Source organism: Planococcus citri, chromosome 1, assembly GCF_950023065.1.
Source record: "Planococcus citri chromosome 1, ihPlaCitr1.1, whole genome shotgun sequence".
In the NCBI taxonomy this organism is placed as follows: domain Eukaryota; kingdom Metazoa; phylum Arthropoda; class Insecta; order Hemiptera; family Pseudococcidae; genus Planococcus; species Planococcus citri.
In genome coordinates, this window is record NC_088677.1 from 81,537,291 (window position 1) to 81,564,884 (window position 27,594).

Sequence of the window (27,594 nt, forward strand, 5' to 3'; positions counted from 1 at the left end):
CATTTCTGCCATCGAATGGCCCCTTGGTCGTTCCACGTCAATTCAATCAAGAAGTGGTAAGGGGGGGGGGGGGGGTTGGCGATTTTTTTGAAATTTTTCCTGTGGAAAGACTTTTTGAAGAGATGATCAATGGGACAAATGGTAGCCCTCTAGCCCTTTTTTAAAGGCTGCTAGGGGGTGTCAAAGTTTTCAGTGAACCTGAAATACCATCCATTTCAGCAGTGGATTACTCGAAAACCGCGATATCTACCAAAATGGAACTTTTTCCCCATAGTTAGTGGTTTTGAAAGGCTTTTTGGTGATATTATAAAAACCAGTGTTGCCACTTTTTTTGGTACGAAAAATTAGCACGAAAAGTTTCAAAACGTAGTTTTCATGTATCGTTCCGATTCTCAAAAATTCAGAAAAAAATATTATACGGACAACTTTTTATGCTGAACTACATATTAAAAAATTGAGATGGCGTTATTCGAAAAAATTCAGAAAATAAACGAATTTAAATTTTTTTTTCTGCGAGTGCAAATTTTTATCGACTATTTCATGAAAACAAGACAACTAAATGAATTTTACCTTTGTTTTTTTGATGCTTGGAATTGAAAAGTGAATTTTTTCGAATTTTGTTTTGTTTGTGACAATAGTTCATTTCATCAAAAGAAAGTCCTAAGGAACATTTCTATCCCTTGTCGTCAAAAAAAAAAAAAAAAAAAACGTAGTACTCACAAAATGACGGCCATTTTGATCGACAGGCCATCCGAAATCGCAGATTTTGCGTTCTAACATAGGACTTGCACCAAAATTCCTAAAACTTACAAAAGTAGATCGCAAGAGCGGGCAAAAATTTATCATCTGACAAAATTTCAAGTGCTAAAGTATCTTTTTCGATTTTTGGTGAATTTTTGAAAATCAAATTAAGGCCAAAAACGAGGGAAAAAATCAAAATCTTACCAAATTTACCTAGGAAGCTGAAATTTGGGATATACCCTATTTTCGACCCGCCAAATCGATTGGAAACAGTTTCAGACCTTTTAGCGTAGTTCTGGAGCTTCTAGCAGATTTTTGAAAGTCGAAATTTCCACAAAATTTCATCAAATGTAGTTGGAAAGACGAAATTCATTTTTCAAACTAATTTCAATACGCTACGAAGTCGACTGTAGGTGGAATTCAAGTCGTTACGGAGTGTCCAGGGACTTTTCGAAAATTACTGGAGCCTCCAATAGATTTCTGAAATTTGACATTTTCACAAAATTTCATCAAACGGAGATGAAAAGCGGAAATTTACTCTGCACTCCAATTTTAGCACTCTCTGAAGACGACTTCAGGTGTGTTCAAGTCATTTTGGAGCCTCCAGTGACTTTTTGAAAATCACTGGAGTCTACAGCAGATTTTTGAAACTTGAAATTTCAACAAAATTTCATCAAATGGAGTTGGAAAGACGAAATTCATTTCGCAAACTAATTTCAATACGCTACGAAGTCGACTGTAGATTTCAAGTCGTTTCAGAGTGTCCAGGGACTTTTCGAAAATTACTGGAGCCTCCAGTTCAACAAAATTTCATCAAATGGAGTTGGAAAGCTGAAATTCACTCTGCACAGTACGTGCAAGAGTTAATTGAACAGATTTTGTAGCATTTTTTGAAAAACTGAAGTTTCAAAAAATGCGTAGGAGGCTCCAAAATCCAAAAACAGCGTGTCAACTGAATCTCATCGTTCTACCTCAAATGGGGGCAAAAGGGTGATTTTTTTTTTTTTGAGGACAAGGGCCAGAAATGTTCCTTGGGTCTCTCCCTTTGAGAAAAAAGTTGTCCAGGAGGATCGGTAGGGGAGGGGGGCAATTGATCCTTATGTGGGCCTCCGACTAAAGCGGTTTTTCGACTTTTTCAACGGATACGTAAAAATAGTGGTCAAATGGGTCAACTACACCAATCAAAACTTTTTTTCATGTTTTAAATCAAAAAATCGCATTTTTTTGCAAACTTTCAATTTTTTCAAATCGACTTTACGAAATAACGACATCTCAATTTTTTAACACGTGGTTCAGCATAAAAAGTTGTCCACAATACGAGTATATTTTTTTCAGTTTTCTTTTTGAAATGTACTCAGGGGTTTTCTAATTTCGACAGGTATTATTATTTTGAATTTCTCGATGGTTTTTGGTGGATTTTCTCCTGCTTTGATTGATTGATTTTTACATCTTGAATTTTGGTTGCGATTTTTTCCAAAATTTTGCTCTGAATTTTGATGTTTTTTTTTCGCCTGAATTATTGCCGAATTTTATCAACTTGAATTCTCGTGATTTTTTCATGAAAATTTTCCCTCGAGCTTGTGTGATTTTATTGCTCGAATAGTCGGGATTTCTCCTTATTTCGGTTCGATGGTTTTTTATTGAATTTTGTGAATTTTTTTCTTCGTCGATTTGGAGAGTTTTCTTTTGAATTTTTATAGATTCTTCCCTATTGTGAGGGGTATGATTTTTTTGGATTTTCGCGAGTTCTCTTTTTCGATATTTTTCGATGATTTTCTCTTTTCAAATTTTGGCCAAATTTCTCCAGTTTTGACAGACTTTTTTTTAACTTTGAACTTTCACAATTCTATAGTTTGTTCTAGATTTTGGTAATTTTTTGCATATATTTTGACTGCATTTTTTTTTTATTTTAACAGTTCATTTTTTTTTTTTTTTTTTGAGTTTCGTACTGTAAGAAAACGAGTGATTTTTTTTGCTCACATCTTTGTGGAATTGTGATTTTTCTTCTTCCAGAAATCATGATTTCCTTTTTAAATTTCGATCTTTTTTTCGAGAAGGGAGGCAAGCTTTTTCAAGATTTGATGACTTTTGTTCAACTTTTTAAATTTTGACAAAACTCTGTTTTTTGGTTCGTTTTGAATTTCGCTCCTGAGTTTTATTTTTAGGTACTTATGCTTTTGATTTACATATTAAAAGAAGATCACGAAGAGGTTTTTTTACATTATTTTTTGACTATTTTTTTCTCTCTCCAGAACTTGATCTTTGCTCTGCTTCCTGTTTTGGTCATATTCTCTTAATTTGAATAAATTTATAGCCTTTTTTCAATTTTTTTTTTGACTCGTGTCAGTTTTTGACCGTTTTGATGGAGGATTTTTTTTCTTTTTGAATAAGCGATGTGCATTTTTTGGTATTCAAATTTTTAAAATCTTTTTTCCAAATTTGGATTGAAATCGCCACCTTCCTCCTTCGCCGCCTATCCCTGCAGATTTTAATGAGTTTCCTGTTCTAAAATAATCCTTCGTATTTATGGAATTTTCTTACGAATTTCTCAGCAGCCAAATAATTTTTTTTCTCATCAATGTTACAAATTGGTATTTTTGTGTTTGATTTTTTGAAATGATTTTGAATAAAAGAATAAATTTCGCTCCTCACTGTTTCGAAAGACTTCCCCCTCTCCTTTCAATTTTACAATTTTTTCAGTAGTTTAACACATTTTTCGATTATGTTTCCGGGATCCAATATTTTTTTCATGATTTCTTTTTGCATTTTGATCTACGAGTAGTTTACTTACTTTCGAAATGTTAATACTTAATTATCTATTTTGAGTTTTTGCTAATTTTTTTTTTCAAAAATTGTTTTTATTCGAATTTTGATGTTTTTTTTTGTTTTTTGAAAAAACTGCTAACGAAATTTTCGTTGGGTTTGGTTTTGTTTTTTGTAATCTAAAATAAAATTCATGTTTTGTATACATTTATAAGTTTTTTGGTTGACACTTTTTTTTTACCTTAGAATTTTTTTGGTTACTTTTTGATTATTTTTTTCGGTTTTTTTAGTTACTCAAGTTACTTTTTTTTGAGAAAAATTTGATAGAGCGGGAAAATAACGTAAAAAAGCAGCGGCAAAAAGGAAAAAATTGGCACATCAATTTTTTCTTCGGGAATGTGTTCGGATGGACCCTCTGAACCACCAAAAAAAAGCCGACTCTCCTATCCCTGGAGGAAAATTTTTTAGGGGGCTGAAACCGGTTCCGATTCACGTTTTTTGCGTTTTACTCCGTAAATATTAGGTTTTTGAGAAAAACTACCATGACGAAAAATGTTCCCCTTTCAATTCTCGACAATTTGATGCTACGCTCGATACCCATTCCTCAAGGGGGTGTCCAAAAAAAGGGGTGGAAAGAGTCGTAGGTGTTTCAAAAAAGGTCAGTCCAATAAATTAATCAAAATTACCACTTAAAATCATTCGTTTTGGCTCAAATTTTTTTTACAAAGTCTACTCACCCAACTACTAATCAAACTATCATTGGTTTGTCTTCAACCCTCCTCGGGGGTTCGTGAGGGTTGCTTGATTTTTCAAGTAACACACTACTGAATCATATATTTGAAAAACAAATCTGGACGTGCGATATATCGAATAGTATGTTTTCGAGGTCGCTGAATACGAATATGAACTCATTTTTTGCATACAACCCCTCAAAGCCCCTCTGTGCCCCAAAATGGGGGTCAAAATTTTGAAAAATCGTGAAAAGTCGAGTGATATATCGAATGGTACGTTTTCGAGGTCGCCGAGTGCGAATATGAACTTATTTTTAGGGTCCCACCCCCCCAATGTCCCTCTGTGCCCCAAAATGAGGGTGAAAATTTTGAAAAATCGTGAAAAGTCGAGTGATATATCGAATTGCATGTTTTGAAAGTCGCTGAGCACGAATATGGCCTTATTTTTCGGGCCCAACCCCGCACAGCTCCCAACTGCCCCAAAAAAAGGCCAAAATTTTGAAAAAATGTGAAAAGTCGAGTGACATATTGAATGGTATGTTTTCGAAATCGCTGAGTACGAATATGAACTTATTTTTTGCCTACAGCCCCTCAAAGCCCCTCTGTGCCTCAAAATTAAGGTCAAAATTTTGATAACTCGTGAAAAGTCGACTGATATATCGAATGGTATGTTTTTTTTTAAAAAAAACACGAACTATCAAACTACCAATTTTCGATGTTTTCTTCCATAAAAAAAAAAAATGATTTCATTTTGTTTTCGATTGGTAGCCAATACAGTAGACTCCCGATTATCCGACCTAATCGGGGGTGTAAGGTGGGTCGGATATCAAAAAAGTCGGATAATCCAAAATTGGTGTATTAAGTGTAAAAATGAAGTGCATAAGCTTGAGACGACAAGCTTTCATTCAGAAAATCAAGTTTTGGCTCAAAACAGGAACAAAGAATCGAAAAAATAACTAATAAACAAAAATAACGTACTTTTGTACATAAAAGACAATGAAATACTGACTCAAATTATAATTTTTTGAGATAAGTTGGATCGATTTCAAGGAAAATAACACTGTTAGAATACAAAATGCTGAATCCTGCATCATTATTTACACTCCAAAATCAAAAATTAGATGTTTTTTGGATTATCCGACCTTGGTGGGTCGGATAATGCGAAAAGTAAGTCAGATAAATTCGTACCGGATAACCTGAAAGTCGGATAATTGGGAGTCTACTGTAAAAAATGAAATCGAAAACTTTACAGGAAAACAATCGAAATGAAAACACTGAGATAGACAAGAAGATTCACATCTTACCTACTAAAGACATTGAGGATAATTTTGTGGCTTTAGTAAGACGTTTGAATAGTAAAATGAGTGAAATAATAAAAATGAGTCTGTAGTCGTATTCAGCGGTCTTGAAAACATACTATTCGACGTATTACACGTTTTTTGGTGACTTTTCGAAATTTTATCCTATTTAGGGGGCGTAAGGGGATTTTGAGGGATCGTAAGTATAGCAGGGAAAAAGTGCATACTCCAGTTCAGTGTCTCGAAAACATACAAATCAATATATCACTCGACTATTCACGATTTTTCAAAATTTTGACCTTAATTTTGAGGCACAGAGGGGCTTTGAGGGGCTGTAGGCAAAAAATAAGTTCATATTCGTACTCAGCGATTTCGAAAACATACCATTCAATATGTCACTCGACTTTTCACATTTTTTCAAAATTTTGGCCTTTTTTTGGGGCAGTTGGGAGCTGTGCGGGGTTGGGCCCGAAAAATAAGGCCATATTCGTGCTCAGCGACTTTCAAAACATGCAATTCGATATATCACTCGACTTTTCACGATTTTTCAAAATTTTCACCCTCATTTTGGGGCACAGAGGGACATTGGGGGGGTGGGACCCTAAAAATAAGTTCATATTCGCACTCGGCGACCTCGAAAACGTACCATTCGATATATCACTCGACTTTTCACGATTTTTCAAAATTTTGACCCCCATTTTGGGGCACAGAGGGGCTTTGAGGGGTTGTATGCAAAAAATGAGTTCATATTCGTATTCAGCGACCTCGAAAACATACTATTCGATATATCGCACGTCCAGATTTGTTTTTCAAATATATGATTCAGTAGTGTGTTACTTGAAAAATCAAGCAACCCTCACGAACCCCCGAGGAGGGTTGAAGACAAACCAATGATAGTTTGATTAGTAGTTGGGTGAGTAGACTTTGTAAAAAAAATTTGAGCCAAAACGAATGATTTTAAGTGGTAATTTTGATTAATTTATTGGACTGACCTTTTTTGAAACACCTACGACTCTTTCCACCCCTTTTTTTGGACACCCCCTTGAGGAATGGGTATCGAGCGTAGCATCAAATTGTCGAGAATTGAAAGGGGAACATTTTTCGTCATGGTAGTTTTTCTCAAAAACCTAATATTTACGGAGTAAAACGCAAAAAACGTGAATCGGAACCGGTTTCAGCCCCCTAAAAAATTTTCCTCCAGGGATAGGAGAGTCGGCTTTTTTTTGGTGGTTCAGAGGGTCCATCCGAACACATTCCCGAAGAAAAAATTGACGTGCCAATTTTTTCCTTTTTAAAACCGCTATTTGCCCGCTCTATGAGTACAATCCCTGAAATTTTTCAACATGTGGTTGAGCTTTTTCAGAATTCTTGAGAGTCGGAACAATATGAAGGCTACGTTTTGAAACTTTTCGTGCTAATTTTTCGTACGAAAAAAAGTGGCAACACTGCTTTTTATGATATCACCGAAAAGCCTTTAAAAACCTCTAACTATGGGGAAAAGTTCCATTTTGGTAGGTATCGCGTTTATCGAGTAATCCTCTGCTGAAATCGATAGTACATATTTCAAGTTCACTGAAAACTTTGGACACCCCCTAGCAGCTTTTAAAAAAGGGCTAGAGGGCTCCCTTCAAAAAGTCTTTCCATAGGAAAAATTTCGAAAAAATTGTCGACTCCCCCCTCCTACCACTTCTTGGTCAAATTGACGTGGAATGACCTCCCCTCCTCCACCCATTTTGTCTACGTTTTTTCATCTTTCGTATTTGGATTGAGAAAATCACCTTCCACAATATGTACCTCGATTTGCAGTCTTTTCTCGATGATTTGGCTAACTGTAGATCTCGTAATAAGTAGGTACCTATCTCATTTTTCTCTCTGAAATGTGAAATTTTTCGCGAAAAATCTGTACCTACTTGGTGGAGAAATCGATTCATGAAATACTGTCGGATACTATCCCTCTCCTTACTTCAAATTCGTACCGAATTTTTCATAAATCGTTAGCACGTATGTACGTAAAATGGTGATAGGTACTGGAAGAATTTCTCATTGTTATTTTGGTCTTGGTTTTTTTTGAACCGCATGCACGGCGGCGTAAAAGGTGTTTCTCCAACATTAGATCTGCATAAAGTATTCGGAAAATTTGTGTATGTACGTACTACGCTTAGTAGATGTATATGTATTTGAAAGTACATAGTACATACCTATGTAGTACGAGGGCCGATCAAAAAGTTCCCGGCCGATGTCCCGTACGAGCGGACGGAAGCACGTAGCGGGCTGAAATTTTCACCACGCGTGAATTGAACCTTTACGAAAGCGTGGTAAAAATTTCAGCTCGATCCGCCGAGCGGGGCGTTTTTCACGCGCGTTTTTCCGAGACACCGAAGTTTTACCCGTTCCCTTTTTTAAAAAAAATCATTAAAAATCGAAAAATCATCTATTTTTAAAAACTAATACATGTACTTGTAGCTCTAATGGTCCCCTTCAAAATATGCACCACCCGCGTTATGCAGCGTCTCCAGCGTTTCACTCATTGGACCCAACATGCGGCAAAACCGCTCTCTTTTAACGTTTTTTTCAACCTCCTCCACCATGTCATACCTTTTTCCCTTCAGATGGCGCTCCAATCGCAGAAATAAGAAGCAATCACATGGGCTAGTGTCCGGCGAACACAATGAATGTGTAATTGCGATGATTTTTTGTTTTCGTGCTCGTACTTACACATTTTGTTGCAAAAAAACCGCAGAACATGTCAAAAAACCACAATTTTTTTCACGCCAACAAAAACGCGTGTCACGCTGGAACCGAGAGTCTTATGGAACTGAAACTTGCTGGAGTTGTAGTGTACCGTTGTACATCCCCACCATTAAAATTTCAACCCTCCTGGTCAAACCGTTCTGCCGCCACGCTTCTTTTTCTTTCGCTCAAAATAATCCCCATTTTTGGTAAGATAAAAAACGGAACGGGTGGATGATCAACGTCTCGGAAAAACGCGCGTGAAAAACGCCCCGCTCGGCGGATCGAGCTGAAATTTTTACCACGTCTTCGTAAAGGTTGGATTCACGCGTGGTAAAAATTTCAGCCCGCTACGTGCTTCCGGGCGCCCGTACGGGACGACGGCCGGGAACTTTTTGATCGGCCCTCGTAGTTTGGAAACATCATCGAAACATCTCCAGCCATCGTTATCATAAAAATTATCAAAATGTAATGAAAAAAATTGCTCGAGCTGTGCAGCAATTTGATCTAAGTACATATGAAAACAGTTCCATCCAAATCGTTTAAAATTTTTCTAAAATTCTGTTTTCTATACTCCACTCTTCTCTCCATCCTTCACCTAATTTTACCGACTTTGCCGTGAAACGGAAAAGTAAGGTATTGTATTTGTCATGATGGTTGAGGATTTGGGTGGGGGTGGGTTTTCTTGACGTTTTGGAGTGTGCTGATCACGATAAGACGTATGGCGCAAAACGAGATAAGTTTACATATATATTTATACAGGCTTGCTACAGCTTATACAGGCCCGTTTCTGGAAGTGACATCGACTATCCGAGGCCCGACGCGACGTTCCGAGGCCCGTTAGCGGGTCTCGGAACGTTTTCCTATTAAAAACTATATTTTTATGATGTACACACTTCAGGGATGCTATAGACAAATTTTTGTCTGGGACTCACAAAGTAGGTATCATACCTACAGTATATACAGCTTACCTTACTTCACCCCACACAGAAACTTCATACTCGCGTCATTCCTGTATAAATCACTGCTTGGAGATCGCACCAACGGTTCCAGACCAGGCTTGATAGCCGCTAGCAAGGCGCATGCGCGAACGAATTTACCAGGCACTCTTTAAAATTTTTCTAAGTGTCAAAGACGCGGGCCTCGGATCGTCAGTACGATGTACCGGGTCTCGGATAGTAAGCAAGTTCCATATAGATACATATATTTATAGGTATATCAATTTATGTATAAATTTGTGTCACGCTGAACTCAAAAGCTCCGAACTTTAAGTCAAAACTGATGATGGCAAAATATTGCTTTGATACTGAACTAGAGAAATTTTTAATTTGGTCGAAATCGATTCAGCCGTTTACGAGATATGAACGTTTAAGTGTGTTTCAACGTTATGGATAAGCAGAAATTTGTGTAAACCCTTATATCTCGCAAACGGCTCACCCCCAACAAACAGATAGGGTGGTTAGGGTGTGTAGGTTGCAGATTGGTGCGCCGGAGGTCGGGTGTTCGAATCCCGCGCGAGTCAAGAGGAAAACATTTTTTGTTGATTTTTTTTGTAAATCAAAATTTTTCAAAAATTTCTAGTGTAATTTTATTTATTTTATTTATTTTGTTCCAACAAAAAACATTAAGTTTTTGGTAAATAGCCTGTAAATTTTGATAATTTTTTTTTTTTTGGTGAATTAATAGTAATTTTTAGTAAATAAAATGATTAGTTATTTTTGGTGAATTACTCGTAATTAAAGTTGGTCGAAAATTTTGGTAAATTGCTTGAGTAATTTTTGTTTTGGTAAATTAATGGCGTAATTTTTATTGGTAAATTGGTATTCCAATTATTAAATTTTCGTAAATTGCTGGGGTTATTTTTGGTAAATTGGTAAAGTTTGGTAAATTGGTAAAAAAAAACCTTTGGCAGTAAATTACTGGGGTAACTAAAAAAAAGTCGGTAAAAATTCGGTAAAAAATTGGTAAATTAGTGGGGAAATGTCTGGTAAATTACTGAGGTGAATGTTGGTAAATTGCTGGGATAATTTTTGGTAAATTGGAAAATTGGTAAATTAGTGGGTAATGTCTGGTAAATTACTGAGGTAAATGTTAGTAAATTGATAGGGTAATTTTTGGTAAATTCATAAATGTTGGTAAATAGGTAAATTTTGGTAAATTGGTAAATTTTTGTAAATAGGTAAATTTTGGTAAATCGGTAAATTTTGGTAAATTGGTAAATCTTGGTAAATTGGTAACTTTCAGTAAATTGGTAAATTTTGGTGAATTGGTAAATTTTGGTAAATAGGTAAATTTTGGTAAATGGGTAAATTTCGGTAAATTAGTAAATTTTGGTAAATTGGTAACTTTCAGTAAATTGGTAAATTTTGGTAAATTGGTAAATTTTGGTGAATTGGTAAATTTTGGTAAATAGGTAAATTTTGGTAAATGGGTAAATTTCGGTAAATTGGTAAATTTTTGTAAATTGGTAAATTTTGGTAAATTGGTAAATTTTGGTAAATTGGTAAATTTTGGTAAATTGGTAACTTTTGGTAAATAGCTAAATTTTGGTAAATTGGTAAATTTTGGTAAATTGGTAAATTTTTGTAAATAGGTAAATTTTTGTAAATAGGTAAATTTCGGTAAATAGGTAAATTTTGGTAAATAGGTAAATTTTGGTAAATTGGTAACTTTCAGTAAATTGGTAAATTTTGGTAAATTGGTAAATTTTGGTAAATTGGTAAATTTTGGTGAATTGGTAAATTTTGGTAAATAGCTAAATTTTGGTAAATGGGTAAATTTCGGTAAATTGGTAAAGTTCGGTAAATTGGTAAATTTTGGTAAATTGGTAAATTTTGGTAAATAGCTAAATTTTGGTAAATTGGTAAATTTTGGTAAATAGCTAAATTTTGGTAATAATTTTGTTTTTTGTTAACAATTTTCCTGATATATTATTCCACTTGTAATATGACGGTTACGTCTTCATAAGTACGCTAATTTTTATTTGAAAATCAATTTCATAAAAGTGTAATATGATGGCTACTTATGATTGACTATTTTATTTTGTCGATGTTTTCGTATTCATTAAATCGTTAAATTTGGGTACTTCCGCATATTTTGATAAATTGGTAACTTTTTAAGTAATGTCTGGTAAATTACTGAGATAAAAATGTTGGTAAATTACTGGGGTATATTTAGAGCAAAGTCGGTTGATCTTGCGAACTGCGCAAGATGTTTTTTTTTATTGCGATAATTATTCCGATAGGAAAAATTTTAGTGGATGTGTATCATTCTAGCTGATATGGATGGTCAATCGAGTTCAAAGAGATTAAAATTATCCTCCGATGTTGATGGCGAAGCCGGTGATGGTGGCGATGGTCGCGAAGCCGGCGATGGTGACGTTGGTCGCGAAGCCGATGATGGTGGCGTTGGTCGCGAAGCCGATGACAATGGAATTCGAACGATACCGGTTAGCGAGGGAAACGAAACAGAAATCAAACAACTTCTGTACACGTTATTTCCGGAACTCTTATTTCCCATACCGGTGCAAATCCCGGAACTGTTCGCATTAATTTCATCGACGCCTAGCAGCGTTTGCTTGGTAAAAAATGTAAGGAAAATTTAGTTATACCTACCTAATTCCTACTCTTCGCAGTGGACCACAGACCCTCCCCTCAAACGGTGATAATTCGATTCGACCATCATCCATGCGCAATATGCTAATATGTCGGTCGATTTGTTTTCGTGTTCGTTGAGTTTGAATCTGGAGTTAGTTTTTTGGAAGGGGAGGGAAGTGACGCTTGGAAAAGTGAAAAAATTGCAAATTTTGCTCGTATTGTCGTGTGATACATTTATACTTATCGTTTGTTATGTTTCGAATCTGGAGTTAGTTTTTTGGGAGGGGAGGGAGGGGGGTCGTGGGTAGGGGGGGAATTTCAAAATTTTGGGTATATTATCGTGTAATACGTCGTTTGTTATGTGTTCGAGGTCGTAGAATTCGAATTTGGAGTTGGGTTTTTGGTAGGGGAGGGAGGGGGGTCGTGGGTAGGGGGGGAATTTCAAAATTTTGGGTATACTATTATCGTGTAATACGTCGTTTGTTATGTGTTCGAGGTCGTTGAGTTCGAATCTGGAGTTATTTTTTTGGTAGGGTAGGGAGGGGGGAGTGGGCAGGGGGGGAAATTTTGAAATTTTGGGTATATTATCGTATAATACGTCGGTTGATATGTGTTCGAGGTCGTTGAGTTCGAATCTGGAGTTGGTTTTTTGGCAGGGACGGTGGGTGAGGCGTGAGGAGGGGGAAATGGTCAAATTTCGAGTATATTATCGTGTAATATGTCGGTTGATATGTTTTCGAGCTCGTAGAATTCGAATTTGAAGTTGGGTTTTTGGTAGGGTAGGGAGACGGGGAGTGGGCAGGGGGGAAATTTTCAAATTTTGGGTATATTATCGTGTAATACGTCGTTTGTTATGTGTTCGAGGTCGTTGAGTTTGGATTTGGAGTTGGTTTTTTGGTAGGGGCGGAATGGGAGGGGACGTTTGAGTGAGGTGTTTTATCGACTACCGAACTTTTTTTTTTTTGAATTATCTTCGTGTTTTTTGAGGGAGGGGGGGGGGTCTGTGGCGTAATGTGCGTTTGTTTGGTTGAATATCTTGTTAATTTATCTATGTACTTATTTCTGCAGCAATGCTGTGTAGCGGTATTGGCCCTCGTCGATTTAAATAACGTTGTTGTAAGTAAAAAATAATTTTTTCCAACTGGATGATTAATATATTTTGTAGACAGTTGGTAATTTACTCTCGTTACAGGGTGAAAAAGTATTGAAATTTCTAGACGATCATTTCGACGTGTTAAACGATAAAAAATTTTTAGATGAAAATTCGCGTTATGCTTTGTTGATTAATGAACGTAAGCTCGATGAGGTAAACTTCAACGAAATTCACCCGCAACTTCGTAGCTTGATCCGGTAAGATTTGAAACTTTCATTAAAAAATTTTAAAATTATACCCAGTGATCCGATTACTTATAGGTTTTTTTTTTGTTTATAGAAATATGACCGAAGTCGATCGACTGATCCTTATTTCAAAAATGGCAAAATACAAGGATCCAGGGCAGGAAAGAACAAGCCTTGTTTACGCAAACAAGGAAGAAGCGGATCTTCAAAACGTACGCTGAACTTTCACTTATCTTACGAATTTATAATTTCGCGTTGCAATAAGGTTATACATGAATTTGTTTTTGTATTTGTTTACAGAAAGCCAATACGAATTTTCGCTACACCTTAAACATAACCCAGGACTGGCCTGATCATGTTATTTCACCGCCGACGCAATCGAAATGTGTGCAGGTTCGTCAAGTCGGAGTTTTCAAAATGGATAAGACGCCCGAAATACTCCAATCCCTCGATAAATGTGAGTAAAGAGAACATATATTTACCGATAAATTTTCCAAAGAATAAAGTAGGTAGTACATAAGTATACCTAACATATTACCTATGTATATTTTTCAGACGCCGAAGATGGAGTATCCGCCAAAAGTAAGTAAATTGTTGAATTTTTTTCATCAGGTATTTAATTTCATTATGAAAAATTTGTAATAATACCTACGTAATTATGATATTTTGATTACAGAAAGTGGCTCGCTGTATTCCGATTCCGACAGCGCGGAATCTAGGCACCATGACGAACCCACCGACTATACATTCGACGAACCAATTGATAGTGATATGGAGGTAAGTCGTACCTATCTAGCACGCCTTATTATAGTATTTATTATGTATACAATGTAGTACCTACATTTTGTTTGTTTCTATCGCTTTTCTGTTACAGGAAGCTATTTGTGGCTCCTCGTCCTCATCAAAGGTAAGCAATAATATTCACATTTTGAGTATAATTATTGCTGTATTTTGTGTGCAATGCATGCTATGCTTAGGCATTTCATAGGCTACATCGTATCGTTTTTGTCGCCTTAGTGTGGAGAATACATTGCTCCAATGAAAACCAGTTTGAATTTTCTGATCAAACCGGTTTTTCAATTTGTGAACACCCTGTGCATGGGCCTGAAAGTTTCAAGGTCGCTTTTGAACGCCCTTATTTTATCCTACTCAACGCTCCTTCACATGATTCAAATTCGCAACCAGTTAACAAAAAAATACCCAAAAATTGTGGATAGATCAAAAAGCTTGGAACGAAAGTTGTAGAGCGTGGAAAATTACACAATTCTGCCTAATCACGTTTTGAAACCGGTTCATTGGTTTGCATTCAGCTGATTTAGCAATCAGTTTTTGACAATCGCCTAAAAATTGAAGACGGAAAAAAAAGCTTGAAACAAACATTGTAGAAAGAAAAAAATTGAACCATTTTCGCAGATCGGATCTTGAAACCGGTTCATAATTTGCAACCAGTTATCAAAAATTACCTAAAAATCAGGGATAGAGAAAAAAGCTGGAAACAAAAGTTGTGGAGCGTAAAAAATTGAATTATTTTAGCGGATCGGATTTTGAAACCGGTTCATTAATTTGCAACCAGTTATAAAAAATTATCTAAAAATTGGATATTAAGAAAAACGCTCGAAACAAACGTTGTAGAAAGTGAAAAATTGAACCATTTTCGCCGATCGAATTTTGAAACCGGTTTATTAATTTGCAACCAGTTATCAAAAATTACCTAAATTTTGGAGATTGTGAAAATAGCTCGAAACTAACGTTGTAGAGTGTGAAAAATTATACAATTCTGCCTAATCACGTTTTGAAACCGGTTCATCGGTTCGCATTAACAACCAGTTTTTGACAATCACCTAAAAATTGAAGGCAGGGAAAAAAGCTTGAAACAAACATTGTAGAAAGTAAAAAGTTGAACCATTTTCGCTGATTGTATTATGAAACCGGTTCATTCATTTGCATCCAGTTATCAAAAATTACCTGAAAACTGGAGATTGAGAAAAAAGTTTGAAACAAAAGTTGTAGAGCGTAAAAAATTGAACCATTTTTGCTGATCGGATTTTGAAACCGGTTCATTAATTTGCAACCAGTTATAAAAAATTACCTAAAAATTAGAGATTGAGAAAAACGCTTGGAACAAAAGTCGTAGAACGTAATAAATTGAATCATTTTCGCGGATCGGATTTTGAAACCGGTTCATTAATTTGCAACCAGTTATAAAAAATTACCCAAAAATTGAATATTAAGAAAAACGCTCGAAACAAACGTTGTAGAGCGTAACAAACTGAACCATTTTCGCCAATCGAATTTTGAAACCGGTTTATTAATTTGCAACCAGTTATCAAAAATTACCTAAAATTTGGAGATTGTGAAAATAGCACGAAACTAACGTTGTAGAATGTGAAAAATTATACAATTCTGCCTAATCACGTTTTGAAACCAGTTCATTGGTTTGCATTTAGCTGATTTAGCAATCAGTTTTTGATAATCACCTAAAAATTGAAGACGGAGAAAAAAAGCTTGAAACAAACATTGTAGAAAGAAACAAATTGAACCATTTGCGCGGATCAGATTTTGAAACCGGTTCATCAATTTGCAACCAGTTTGAAAAAATCCCTAAGAATAGGAGGTTGAGAAAAACGCTCGAAACAAACGTTGTATAGTGTGAAAAATTATACAATTCCGCGTAATCACGTTTTGAAACCGGTTCATCGGTTCGCACTTAGCAACCAATCACCTAAAAATTGAAGACAGAGAAAAAAGCTCGAAACAAACATTGTAGAAAGAAAAAAATTGAACCATTTTCGCGGATCGGATTTTGAAACCGGTTCATTAATTTGCAACCAGTTACCAAAAATTACCTAAAAATTAGAGATAGAGAAAAAAGCTTGGAACAAAAGTTGTAGAGCGTAAAAAATTGAATCATTTTCGCTGATCGGATTTTGAAACCGGTTCATTAATTTGCAACCAGTTATAAAAAATTACCTAAGAATTGGAGATTGTGAAAATAGCTCGAAACAAACTTTGTAAAGTGTGAAAAATTATACAATTCTGCCTAATCACGTTTTGAAACCGGTTCATCGGTTCGCATTTAGCAACCAGTTTTTGACAATCACCTAAAAATTGAAGACAGAGAAAAAAGCTTGAAACAAACATTGTAGAAAGTGAAAAATTGAACCATTTTCGCTGATTGGATTATGAAACTGGTTCATTAATTTGCAACCAGTTACATAAGATTACCTAAAAATTTGAGATAGAGAAAAAAGCTTGAAACAAAAGTTGTAGAGCGTGTTGAATTGAACCATTTTCGCGGTTCGGATTTTTAAACCGGTTTATCATTTTTCAACCAGTTATCAAAAATTACCTGAAAATTTCAGATAGAGAAAAAAGATTGGAACAAACGTTGTGGAGCGTAAAACATTAACCCATTTTCGCCGATCGGATTTTGAAACCGGTTTATTAACTTGCAACCAGTTATCTAAAATCACCTTAAAATTGGAGATTGAGAAAAAAACTTGAAACAAAAGTTGTAGAACGTGAAAAATTAAACCACTTTCGCTGATCAGATTTTGAAACCGGTTCATTAATTTGCACCCAGTTATCAAAAATTACCTAAAAATCGGAGATTGAGAAAAAAGCTTGAAACAAAAGTTGTGGAGCGTAAAAAATTGAACCATTTTCGCTGATCGGATCTTGAAACCGGTTCATAATTTGCAACCAGTTATCAAAAATTACCTAAAAATTGGAGATTAAGAAAAAAGCTATGAAACAAAAGTTGTAGAACGTGAAAAATTGAACCACTTTCGCCGATCGGATTTTGAACCCGGTTCATTGATTTGCAACCAGTTATATAAGATTACCTGAAAATTTGAGATAGAGAAAAAAGATTGAAACAAAAGTTGTCGAAGATTGAAACAAAAGTTGTCGAGCGTAAAACATTGACCCATTTTTGCCGATCGGATTTCGAAACCGGTTCATTAATTTGCAACCAGTTATAAAAAATAACCTAAGAATTGGAGATTGTGAAAATAGCTTGAAACAAACGTTGTAGAGTGTGAAAAATTATACTATTCTGCCTAATCACGTTTAGAAACCGGTTCATCATTTCGCATTTAGCAACCAGTTTTTGACAATCGCTTAAAAATTGAAGGCAGAGAAAAAAGCTTGAAACAAACATTGTAGAAACTAGAAAGTAAAAAATTGAACCATTTTTGCGGTTCTGATTTTGAAACCGGTTTATTAATTTGCAACTAGTTATCAAGAAGTACCTAAATATTGGAGATTGAGAAAAAAGTTTGAAACAAAAGTTGTATAGCGTAACAAATTGAACCATTTTCGCGGATCGGATTTTGAAACCGGTTCATTAATATGCAACCAGTTATAAAAAATTAACTAAGAATTGGAGATTGTGAAAACAGCTCAAAACAAACGTTGTAGAGTGTGAAAAATTATACAATTCTGCCTAATCACGTTTAGAAACCGGTTCATCGGTTTGCATTTAGCAACCAGTTTTTGACAATCACCTAAAAATTGAAGACAGAGAACAAAGCTTGAAACAAACATTGTAGAAAGTGAAAAATTGAACCATTTTCGCTGATTGGATTATGAAACCAGTTCATTAATTTGCAACAAGTTATAAAAAATCGCCTAAGAATAGGAGATTGAGAAAAACGTTCGAAACAAACGTTGTAGAGTGTGAAAAATTATACAATTCTGCCTAATCACGTTTTGAAACCAGTTCATTGGTTTGCATTCAGCTGATTTAGCAATCAGTTTTTGATAATCACCTAAAAATTGAAGACGGAGAAAAAAAGCTTGAAACAAACATTGTAGAAAGAAAAAAATTAAACCATTTTCGCGGATCGGATTTTGAAACCGGTTCATTAATTTGCAACCAGTTTGAAAAAATTACCTAAGAATTGGAGATTGAGAAAAACGCTCGAAACAAACATTGTAGAGTGTGAAAAATTATACAATTTTGCCTAATCACGTTTTGAAACCGGTTCATCGGTTCGCATTTAGCAATCAGTTTTTGCAATCACCTAAAAATTGAAGACGGAGAAAAAAGCTTGAAACAAACATTGTAGAAAGAAAAAAATTGAACCATTTTCGCGGATCGGATTTTGAAACCGGTTCATTAATTTGCAACCAGTTATCAAAAATTACCTAAAAATTAGAGATAGAGAAAAAAGCTTGGATCAAAAGTTGTAAAGCGAAAAAAATTGAATCATTTTCGCTGATCGGATTTTGAAACCGGTTCATTAATTTGCAACCAGTTTGAAAAAATTACCTAAGAATAGGAGATTGTGAAAATAGCTCGAAACAAACGTTGTAGAGTGTGAAAAATTATACAATTCTGCATTATCACGTTTTGAAACCGGTTCATCAGTTCGCACTTAGCAACCAGTTTTTGACAATCACCTAAAAATTGAAGACAGAGAAAAAAGCTTGAAACAAACATTGTAGTAAGTGAAAAATTGAACCATTTTCGCTGATTGGATTTTTATACCGGTTTATCAATTTGCAACCAGTTTTCAAAAATTACCTAAAAATTAGCTTGAAACAAAAGTTCTAGAGCGTAAAAAATTGAACCATTTTCGCGGTTGGGATTCTGAAACCGGTTCATTAATTTGCAACCAGTTATCAAAAATCACTTGAAAATTGCACATTGAGAAAAAAGCTTGAAACAAACGTTGTAGAGCGTAACAAATTGAACCATTTTCCAAGATCGGATCTTGAAACCGGTTCATTAATTTGCAACCAGTTATAAAAAATTACCTAAAAATTGGAGATTGAGAAAAAACCTTGAAACAAAAGTTGTAGAGTGTGAAAAATTATACAATTCTGCCTAATCACGTTTTGAAACCGGTTCATCGGTTCGCATTTAGCAACCAGTTTTTGACGAATGACGATCTCCTAAAAATTGAAGACAGAGAAAAAAAGCTTGAAACAAACATTGTAGAAACTAGAAAGTAAAAAATTGAACCATTTTTGCGGTTCTGATTTTGAAACCGGTTTATTAATTTGCAACTAGTAATCAAAAATTACTTGAAAATTGCACATTGAGAAAAAAGCTTGAAACAAACGTTGTAGAGCGTAACAAATTGAACCATTTTCCAAGATCGGATCTTGAAACCGGTTCATTAATTTGCAACCAGTTATAAAAAATTACCTAAAAATTGGAGATTGAGAAAAAAGCTTCACACAATTCTGTTCAATAGCATTTTGAAACTGGTTCATTTGTTCGCATCATTTGGCTACTAGTTTTTGACAATCACCTAAAAATTGAAAATAGAGAAAAAAAACTTGAAACAGATTCCTCAATAATAATCGTCCATGTTGATGTAAAATTGTACTGCGAATAAAAAAAAAGCTTATTGCGCGCTTGTGTAGTTTTTGAAATTTTATTCGAGAATGGATAGTTTTTAAAATGAATTCTTTTAGGCCAATTCACGTCGAAGAAAAATATACGAGGCGCTGTGGGCGAAAGCGTTATCTGACCGAAACGCTATGCGCAATCCTAAAGAACGTCAAAATACTTAAATGTATTGATTGGTTCGTGTTTAAGATTAACAATTAATTATAAGTTCTTACTAACCAGTTGAAAATTCTTACATTTATACTTTTAATTTTTGATTGTTTTTTTTTCTGATTTACAGACAAATGACGTCCCGGTCCCAGTCCCGGTCCCGGTCCCGGAAAGTAAGGATGACAGTGATTTGGATGAACTTTATGAATGATCATCTGTTTATACCAATTTCTAACTATCTTTGAACTTCATCGGTCAGTTCGGTTTTATTTATCAAATATGTTTGGCGCTTTATTTTTCTAAAATTTTTTAACAGTTTAAAATGTGTTTAATTCGTATTGTGTTCGAAGTATTTTATGTTAATTTTAACCCTTTTATGACATAGTTTTCGAAATTTTCGAACCAATTCATTATATTTAAAAAGTACTTAGTTAAGTTTCCTTCGTATAGTTTTAGTTAAGGCACTTCATTTTTGATGCCTTATCCTTTTTGAATCGCATTTTGACTGCGCATTATTGCGCGGAATTGTCCTTTTTTTTTTTTTTTTGTTATATTTCGGATTTTTTAAAGTACCTACAGGAGAGTATTTTTTTAATTGCTAAATTAAACCAAAAAAAACTAAGGTTAGTCCATTATGGTTAAGTTTCAGATTTCTCTGGCGTTTAGGCCTACACAGTCTCGTGCAACTAGTTGATTTTTTTTGGAATTTTTTTCAAAGAAATTTTTTCAAATCTCAAGACTGAAGCTGATGACTAAAAAAGACTCTTGTATACGTGTACATATTTAGCGAATTTGTTTTTATTTTTTTTTATTCGTAATCATGGGTAATATTAATTTAACGAGAAATTATCATTCGAGGTTACCTCCAAAAGTAGATTCGAAATGTTTTTCTATTTTATGTTTTATCCTCGCTAATTAAAAAGTTCCAATATCAATTATTTTACGTAGTATTTGCGAATAGATTTTTGCAATGGAAAAAAATAGTAGACAAAGAGAACTGATAGAGAGTTCGGTTTGAAAAATATCGTGCAATTTGATCATGTTTACCAGTATTTTAAATACTAAATTATTGTACTTTTAAAGTATGTATTATTTTACGTACATGTTCTGTTATTCGAGGTAGAAATTTGAAAAAAAAATTAATTCGAGTGAAATAAAAATTTTACTCGCTTGATTTGAAAAAAAAAAACAAAAAAAAACTACACCAAGTTCCTTTAATCAGCTACTATACCTACAGGGTGGAGTACTTATAATTTTCAATTTGTCGTTTTATTTTTAATTTTACGCACTAAAATTTTTAATTACGTTTTATACGTACTTACGTAATTTGTCGAGCAAATAAGTAGATTGTTTAAGGATAATTCCAAATCAACACGACTCAAAAAAAATATGATCTTTGACCTCGTTTTTTTCTATTTCAAGATTGCAATTTTTTGAATTTAATTAACTTGGACTTTTTGAATTTTGTATTCGGGTATCTAAGTGCTCTAAATGGAAAAATATAAAGGTCAAAATCGCGACTGAATTTATCTGAGTAGTGCTAACTTATTTTGAACTACGACCATAGTTTAATTTTACACCTGATAGTAACTTATTAGTTATCATTTTTTTTTTTTTTTTTGAAAAAATATTCAACATTTTGCAAAATTAAAAATGTTTTGAAAACTCAAAAAAAAAAAAGACTTAAAATTCAACATGTTTTTATTCTACGAATTAGGAATAAATTTTCTTAATGGAAAATGGTAAGAGACTGATGTATTTTTTTTTTTTTTTTGCTTTCTTTCAGTAATGTGTTGTACCTATTTTTTGTTTTTGTTCTTTTTTTCCTTACTTGATAGTTACTATGTTATTTTTAATTACCTGTTTTTGATCGAAAATTTTCATCTTCTGGTTACCTTTTTGTGTTCCAATTTTTTGTAGGTATGCTCATTTTATCATTTACCTACCTGTATTTTTTAATTGTTGATCTTTTTTTACCAGAATTTTGTATTGTATCTATTTTTACTCGAACCTGTTATCTTGTCGTTAATTAATTTGTAATTATTTGATTTTGTGTAGTTTCAATAAAATCATGTTTTAAAGTTACATTTTCGTATTTCTTTAAAATTCAAAAGTTATCAACTTTGTGAAAAGGTGGTATGTAGAGTTGAAATATGATCGAGTGAATGAAAACGAGCGAGAGAATATTATGTGTATGAGGTAAAGGACCTCGTACTCCATTGCTTATTTTTTTCTCTATTTTAATGATGAAAAGTGAAACTGAAATTAATTTGTAAACGAAAATTATTCGAGATCGTTCGACCCGACGGCTGAAAAATTTTCAAAATTTTTAATTTTGGCTAAAATTCGATACAAGTTGAATCAAAAAATGACGATTTCTCGCCAAAATTAACGAAAAATTAATATTTATTAGTAAATAGAAAAATATTCCACGAACTGAAAATATTAAATGGTATTTTAGAATATAAAAGCATCATAATTTGAGTATCAAACACCCAAAAAAAAAAAAATTCACGATTGTTCGACAACGTGGAAATTCTTATACCTATCAAGTTTGTGAATTTTTTTGAAGTTGGAAATTTGGGATTTTAGATGTTTGTGATGAAAGTAACAAGACGAAAGAATTTTTTATCAGATGCGTAGACTGTTGCGATAATGTGTCAAGAGAATTGGTGAATTTCTCAGAGCGAAAGTGCGAAAAATATTTTTCAGGTAGGTAAGTATGAAAAAATTGTTCAACGTTGAAATTTTACTTTAGGTATCTGACTTTCATTAGATAGATAGATAGGTAATTAATGTATATTTATTAAGAATTTGAGCAAATCCACCGTCGATTTGAAAAGAAGGGGTAATATTTTCTTTTTACAAATTTTATATCTACTGGGTGTCCAAGAAATCGTCTATTAAAATTCAATTTAAAAAAAAAAAAAAAAAATACAATTTGTGCTACCATTTTTAACAAACTAAGAAATTGAAGTTTTTTTTAGATCCAGAAAACGCGTTTGGTTAAAATTGATAATTCGTTTTGAATTTTGAAAAAATGTAATACCTAATTCCAGAATTTTTGATATTCAGAAAACGTTGGTAAGTAAAGAATCAAACTTGTGAGAATTTTTCACCGTTGATAAAATTTTTATGTTTCTGAATTTGAAATAAAAAATCGATTTTGGATGAAACAAAAATTTCCAAGGTACATGACGTATTTAGGTGTTGTTTTTTTTTCAAAAATTGTACTAAACCTCGTTCTTTACTAAAAAAATTCCAAAAATTCAACTTTTTTACATTAAAAAGGTCTTGCTTTTTTATCTGAAATTGTCAAAAAACAAAAAAAACTTAGTGTCTTGGTTTTTTTTTATCTGAAAATTGAAAAAGGAATCCAAATTTTCAAAAATAGGTAATTTCTCGCGAATAATTCCCAAAATTCCTGTTTTGTACTGAAATTTTCAAAATCTTGATTTTTATCAAACATTGTCTAAAATTCTTGTTTCTTAACAAAATTTCGTCGTTTTTGGCAAAAAAAAAAAAAAAAACTGCAAGTCTCATTTTTTCCTTTGAATTGTCGAAAAATTTCACTTTTTGAACAGAAATAGCCAAAAAGTTCTTCCTTTTGCAAAAATGTCAACTTTTTTTTGAGAGGGGGGGGGGGTAAAATTTTGAACCAAACCCTCCCTACTCCTTGAAATTCAAAAATAGGCTTACAGAAACAGTTTTTTTGTGATTTATAATCTTAATCACGCAAAGTTGACCTTCATTTGAGAGAATTAAGTGTTCAATTTCGAAAAAAAACAAACGCTTAGGTGCATCGTAAATTCACTCCTCTCCTCCCTTCCATCTATTCAAAAAATTTCAGTCTTTGTATTTTTGGTTTCTAATGAAATTTTCAAACGAAAGTTGTACAGTATTAGGTACACAAAAGTAGCACCCGGTGGCTTTTATTTCTAAGTGGAATGAGCTAGAGAGATAAATGAATTGAAGCGGCGTTGAGTAGGGAAAAATAAGGGCTTTCAAAAGTGAACTTGAAAATTTCAGGTCCATGCACAGGGTGTCCACAAATTGAAAAACCAGTTTGGTCAAAAAATTCAAACTGGTTTTTATTGGCGCAATGTATTCTACACACTAAGGCGACAAAAACGTGATGTGAATTTATTGAAACCGGTTCGTTAATTTGCAACCGGTTAACAAAAAGTACCCAAAAATTGTAGATAGAGAAGAAAGTTTGGGACAAAAGTTGTAGAGCGTGAAAAATTCCACAATCCTGTCTAATCACATTTTGAAACCGGTTCATTGGTTCGAATTTAGCAACCGGTTTTTGACAATCACCTAAAAATTGAAGATAGAGAAAAAAGCTTGAAACAAACATTGTAGAAAGTGAAAAATTGAACCATTTTCGCTGATCAGGTTTTGAAACCGGTTCATTGATTTGCAACCAGTTATCAAAAATTACCTAAAAATTGGAGATCGAGAAAACAGCTTAAAACAAAAGTTGTAGGGCGTGAAAAATCACACAATTCTGTTGACCACATTTTGAAACCGGTTTACTGGTTTGCATTTAGCAACCAGTTTTTGACAATCAACTAAAAATTGTAGATAAGGAAAAAAGCTTAAATCCTGAAAACAAAAGTTGTACAGCGTGAAAAATTACACAATTTCTGTTCAATCACATTTTGGAACCGGTTCACTGGTTCGCATTTAGCAACCAGTTTTTGACAATCAACTAAAAATTGTAGATAGAGAAAAAAGCTTGAAACAAAAGTTGTACAGCGTAAAAACTTGAACCATTTTCGCAGATCAGATTTAGAAACCAGTTCATTAATTTGCAACCAGTTATCAACAAATACCTAAAAATTGGAGATCGAGAAAAAAGCCCAGAACAAAAGTTGTAGGGCGTGAAAAATTATACAATTCTGTTCAATCATATTTTGAAACCGGTTCACTGGTTTGCATTTAGCAACCAGTTTTCGACAATCACCTACAAATTGAAGATAAAGGGAAAAAACTTGAGACAAAAATTGTTGAGCGCAAAAAATTGAACTATTTTTGCTGATTGGATTTTGAAACCGGTTCACTAATTTTCAGCCAGTCATTGAAAATTCCCCAAAAATTGTGGATATGAAAAATGCTTGAGACAAAAGTTGTAGAGTGTGAAAAATAACACAATTTTGTGTAATCACATTTTGAAACTGGTTCATTGGTTCGTATTCAGCAACCGGTTTTTGACAATCCCCTAAAAATTGAAGATAGGTACCTAGAGAAAAATGATTGAAACAAAAGTTGTAGAGCGTTAAAAATTGAACCATTTTTGCTGATCAGATTTTGAAACCGGTTCATTAAATCGCAGCAAGCCATCAAAAGTTACCTGATTGTAAGGTAATTAGCCATTTTCAAAATCCGGTCAGCAAAAATGATTCAATTTTTCACGCTCTACAACTTTTGTTTCAAGCATTTTCTCTATCATGAATTTGTAGGTGATTGTCAAAAACCGGTTGCTAAATGCGAACCAATGAACCGGTTTCAAAATGTGATTGAACAGAATTGTGTAATTTTTCATGCCCCACAACTTTTGTTCCAAGCTTTTTTCTCGATCTCCAACTTTGAGGTAATTTTGATAACTGGTTGCAAATCAATGAACCGGTTTCAAAATCTGATCAGCGAAAATGGTTCAATTTTCAACGCTCTACAACTTTTGTTTCAAGCATTTTTCTCTGTCTTCAATTTTTAGGTGATTGTTAAAAACCGGTTGCTAAATGCGAACCAGTGAACCGGTTTCGAAATGTGATTGATTAGAATTGTGTGATTAATTATTTTAATAAAAAATTTTAATTTAATATTTTTAAATGAATTAAATATAATTAGTATAATTTTTCTTTAGGATATTAAAATTTTTTATATGATTAATTTCTATTTTAGTTGAATTAAATCGTATTCCATTTGATTTTTTAGAGAGAGAATCAGAATTAATTAATTTTTCACGCTCTGCAACTTTTGTTTCAAGCTTTTTTCTCGATCTCCAATTTTTAGGTAATTTTGATAACTGGTTGCAAATCAATGAACCGGTTTCAAAATCCGACCAGCAAAAATAGTTCAATTATTCACGCTCTACAACTTTTGTTTCAAGCATTTTTCACTATCTTCAATTTTTAGGTTATTGTCAGAAACCGGTTGTTAAATGCGAACCAATGAACCGGTTTCAAAATGTGATTGGACAGAATTGTGTAATTTTTCAAGCTTTTTTCTCTATCTGCAATTTTTGGATATTTTTTGTCAGCTGGTTGCAAGTTGATAAACCGGTTTCAATAAATTCATATCTCGTTTTTGTCGCCTTAGTGTGTAGAATACATTGCGACAATAAAAACCAGTTCGAATATTTTGACCAAACCGGTTTTTCAATTTGTGGACACCCTGTGCATGGGCCTGAAATTTTCAAGGTCAGTTCTGAAACCTCCTATTTTTTCTTACTCAACGCCGCTTCATTCATCTCTCTAGCTCTTTCCAGTGTTAGAAATAAAAGCCACCGGGCACTACTTCTGTGTCATAGGTAGTATAGGTACTGTATAATGTACAGTGAAACCTTGTGAACATTTTTTACGATTGAAAAAATGTTGATTCGACACGAAAAATGTTAGCATCTCGACAAAATTGTAATGAAACAGTATTAAATGATTTTGAAATTCGAAAAAAATTGGTAAAAAACTTGAATTTTTGGAAATTACTTCCCGATTTCCATTTTTGATAAAATATTAAAAATCTCTTTAGAGAGCAAAAGTACAAAAATTTTGATTTTTTTTTTTAATTTTAAGGGCATTTTGATGTGAGAATTGAGAAATTATAAAAATTTCATCATAAAATTCAATTCAATTCCTTGCTTATTAATTGAAAAATTGCACAGACGATGACCAAATTTTTCCATTTGATTTTTTGTCGTTTACCTAGTTGAAATTTTTCAATCGATGACAAATTTTCGCTTTCGGATCGTAGACTGCACCATTTTAATTAATTGATTCGACCATTGAATTCTTTCGAAATGATCTCACTATCTTACCGTTCAATTTCACAGAATTTACGAAAATTCGGCAACAAATTCAAGTTACACTACGGTAAGTACCACAGACGGATGGAGTCCGATTAAATTCTACGAACTTCTGATCCAAGAGATCTCAATGAACGCCGAAATGTGTTGCAAAGGTAAGTATCAAACACGCCTTCACCATCAAATCGACTCATATACGAAGTCAGAAATGATTTCAAATTGGATCAAAGCTGTTATGGCCGAATTCAACACTAATTTGGTGTATAAAATTGTTTTTTCATGTCCTTTTTTATACTCAATACTTACTTATAGTTTGTTGTTTTTAGAATATTGCGAAAAAAAAGGAATTCGTATTATTTTCAAATTTCAAAACAACTTATTAAAAAGAAAGTTTCGAAATTCGTTTCAATTTTTTTCACGATGAATTTCTACTACACGAATGTAAATTTTTCAAAAATCAAAGTATTTTGTTAAAATGTCACAGAAATAGTCGAGTAAAGAAATTCTACTAGTAGTCAATTCAAATATTCCAAATATTTACATCTATTTCCCAAATATCAGACGAATAGTGGAAAATTATTGTGAAAAATTGACAAAATACAGTATCAGTTAAATTGAATGTTTTATGAAAATTACAAGTATTACAAAAAAAATTTGTAAAACTGACATAAAAATTATTAAAATTATTTCCAAAAAATTAAGTGATCTTTTTGAAAATTCCTGAAACCTCCAGCAGATTTTTGAAACTTGAAATTTTCACAAAATTTCATCAAATGGAGATGGAAAGCTGAAATTTACTCTACACTCCGATTTTAACACCCTCTTAAGACGACTTCAGGTGGGTTCAAGTCATTTT

The 27,594-nt window shown here is 33.5% G+C and overlaps 1 protein-coding gene across 3 annotated transcripts in view; it reads left to right on the forward strand.

The window, feature by feature from the left end:
- Positions 1-20,943, forward strand: part of LOC135837547 (uncharacterized) — a 33,546-nt gene extending 12,603 nt beyond the window's left edge. For 2 of the 3 annotated variants that reach the window (XM_065352869.1, XM_065352861.1), the window contains exons 3-12: positions 11,539-11,852; positions 12,928-12,975; positions 13,052-13,209; positions 13,292-13,409; positions 13,498-13,654; positions 13,753-13,779; positions 13,874-13,974; positions 14,072-14,104; positions 19,627-19,737; positions 19,842-19,924. In XM_065352869.1, the coding sequence (XP_065208941.1) occupies positions 11,544-11,852; positions 12,928-12,975; positions 13,052-13,209; positions 13,292-13,409; positions 13,498-13,654; positions 13,753-13,779; positions 13,874-13,974; positions 14,072-14,104; positions 19,627-19,725 (1,050 nt within the window). In that variant the 5' untranslated portion in view covers positions 11,539-11,543 and the 3' untranslated portion in view covers positions 19,726-19,737; positions 19,842-19,924. Of the gene's footprint in view, positions 1-11,538; positions 11,853-12,927; positions 12,976-13,051; positions 13,210-13,291; positions 13,410-13,497; positions 13,655-13,752; positions 13,780-13,873; positions 13,975-14,071; positions 14,105-19,626; positions 19,738-19,841 lie in introns of all 3 variants that reach the window. The other variant, XM_065352877.1, reaches the window with a different exon arrangement.
- Positions 20,944-27,594: the final 6,651 nt, after the last annotated feature.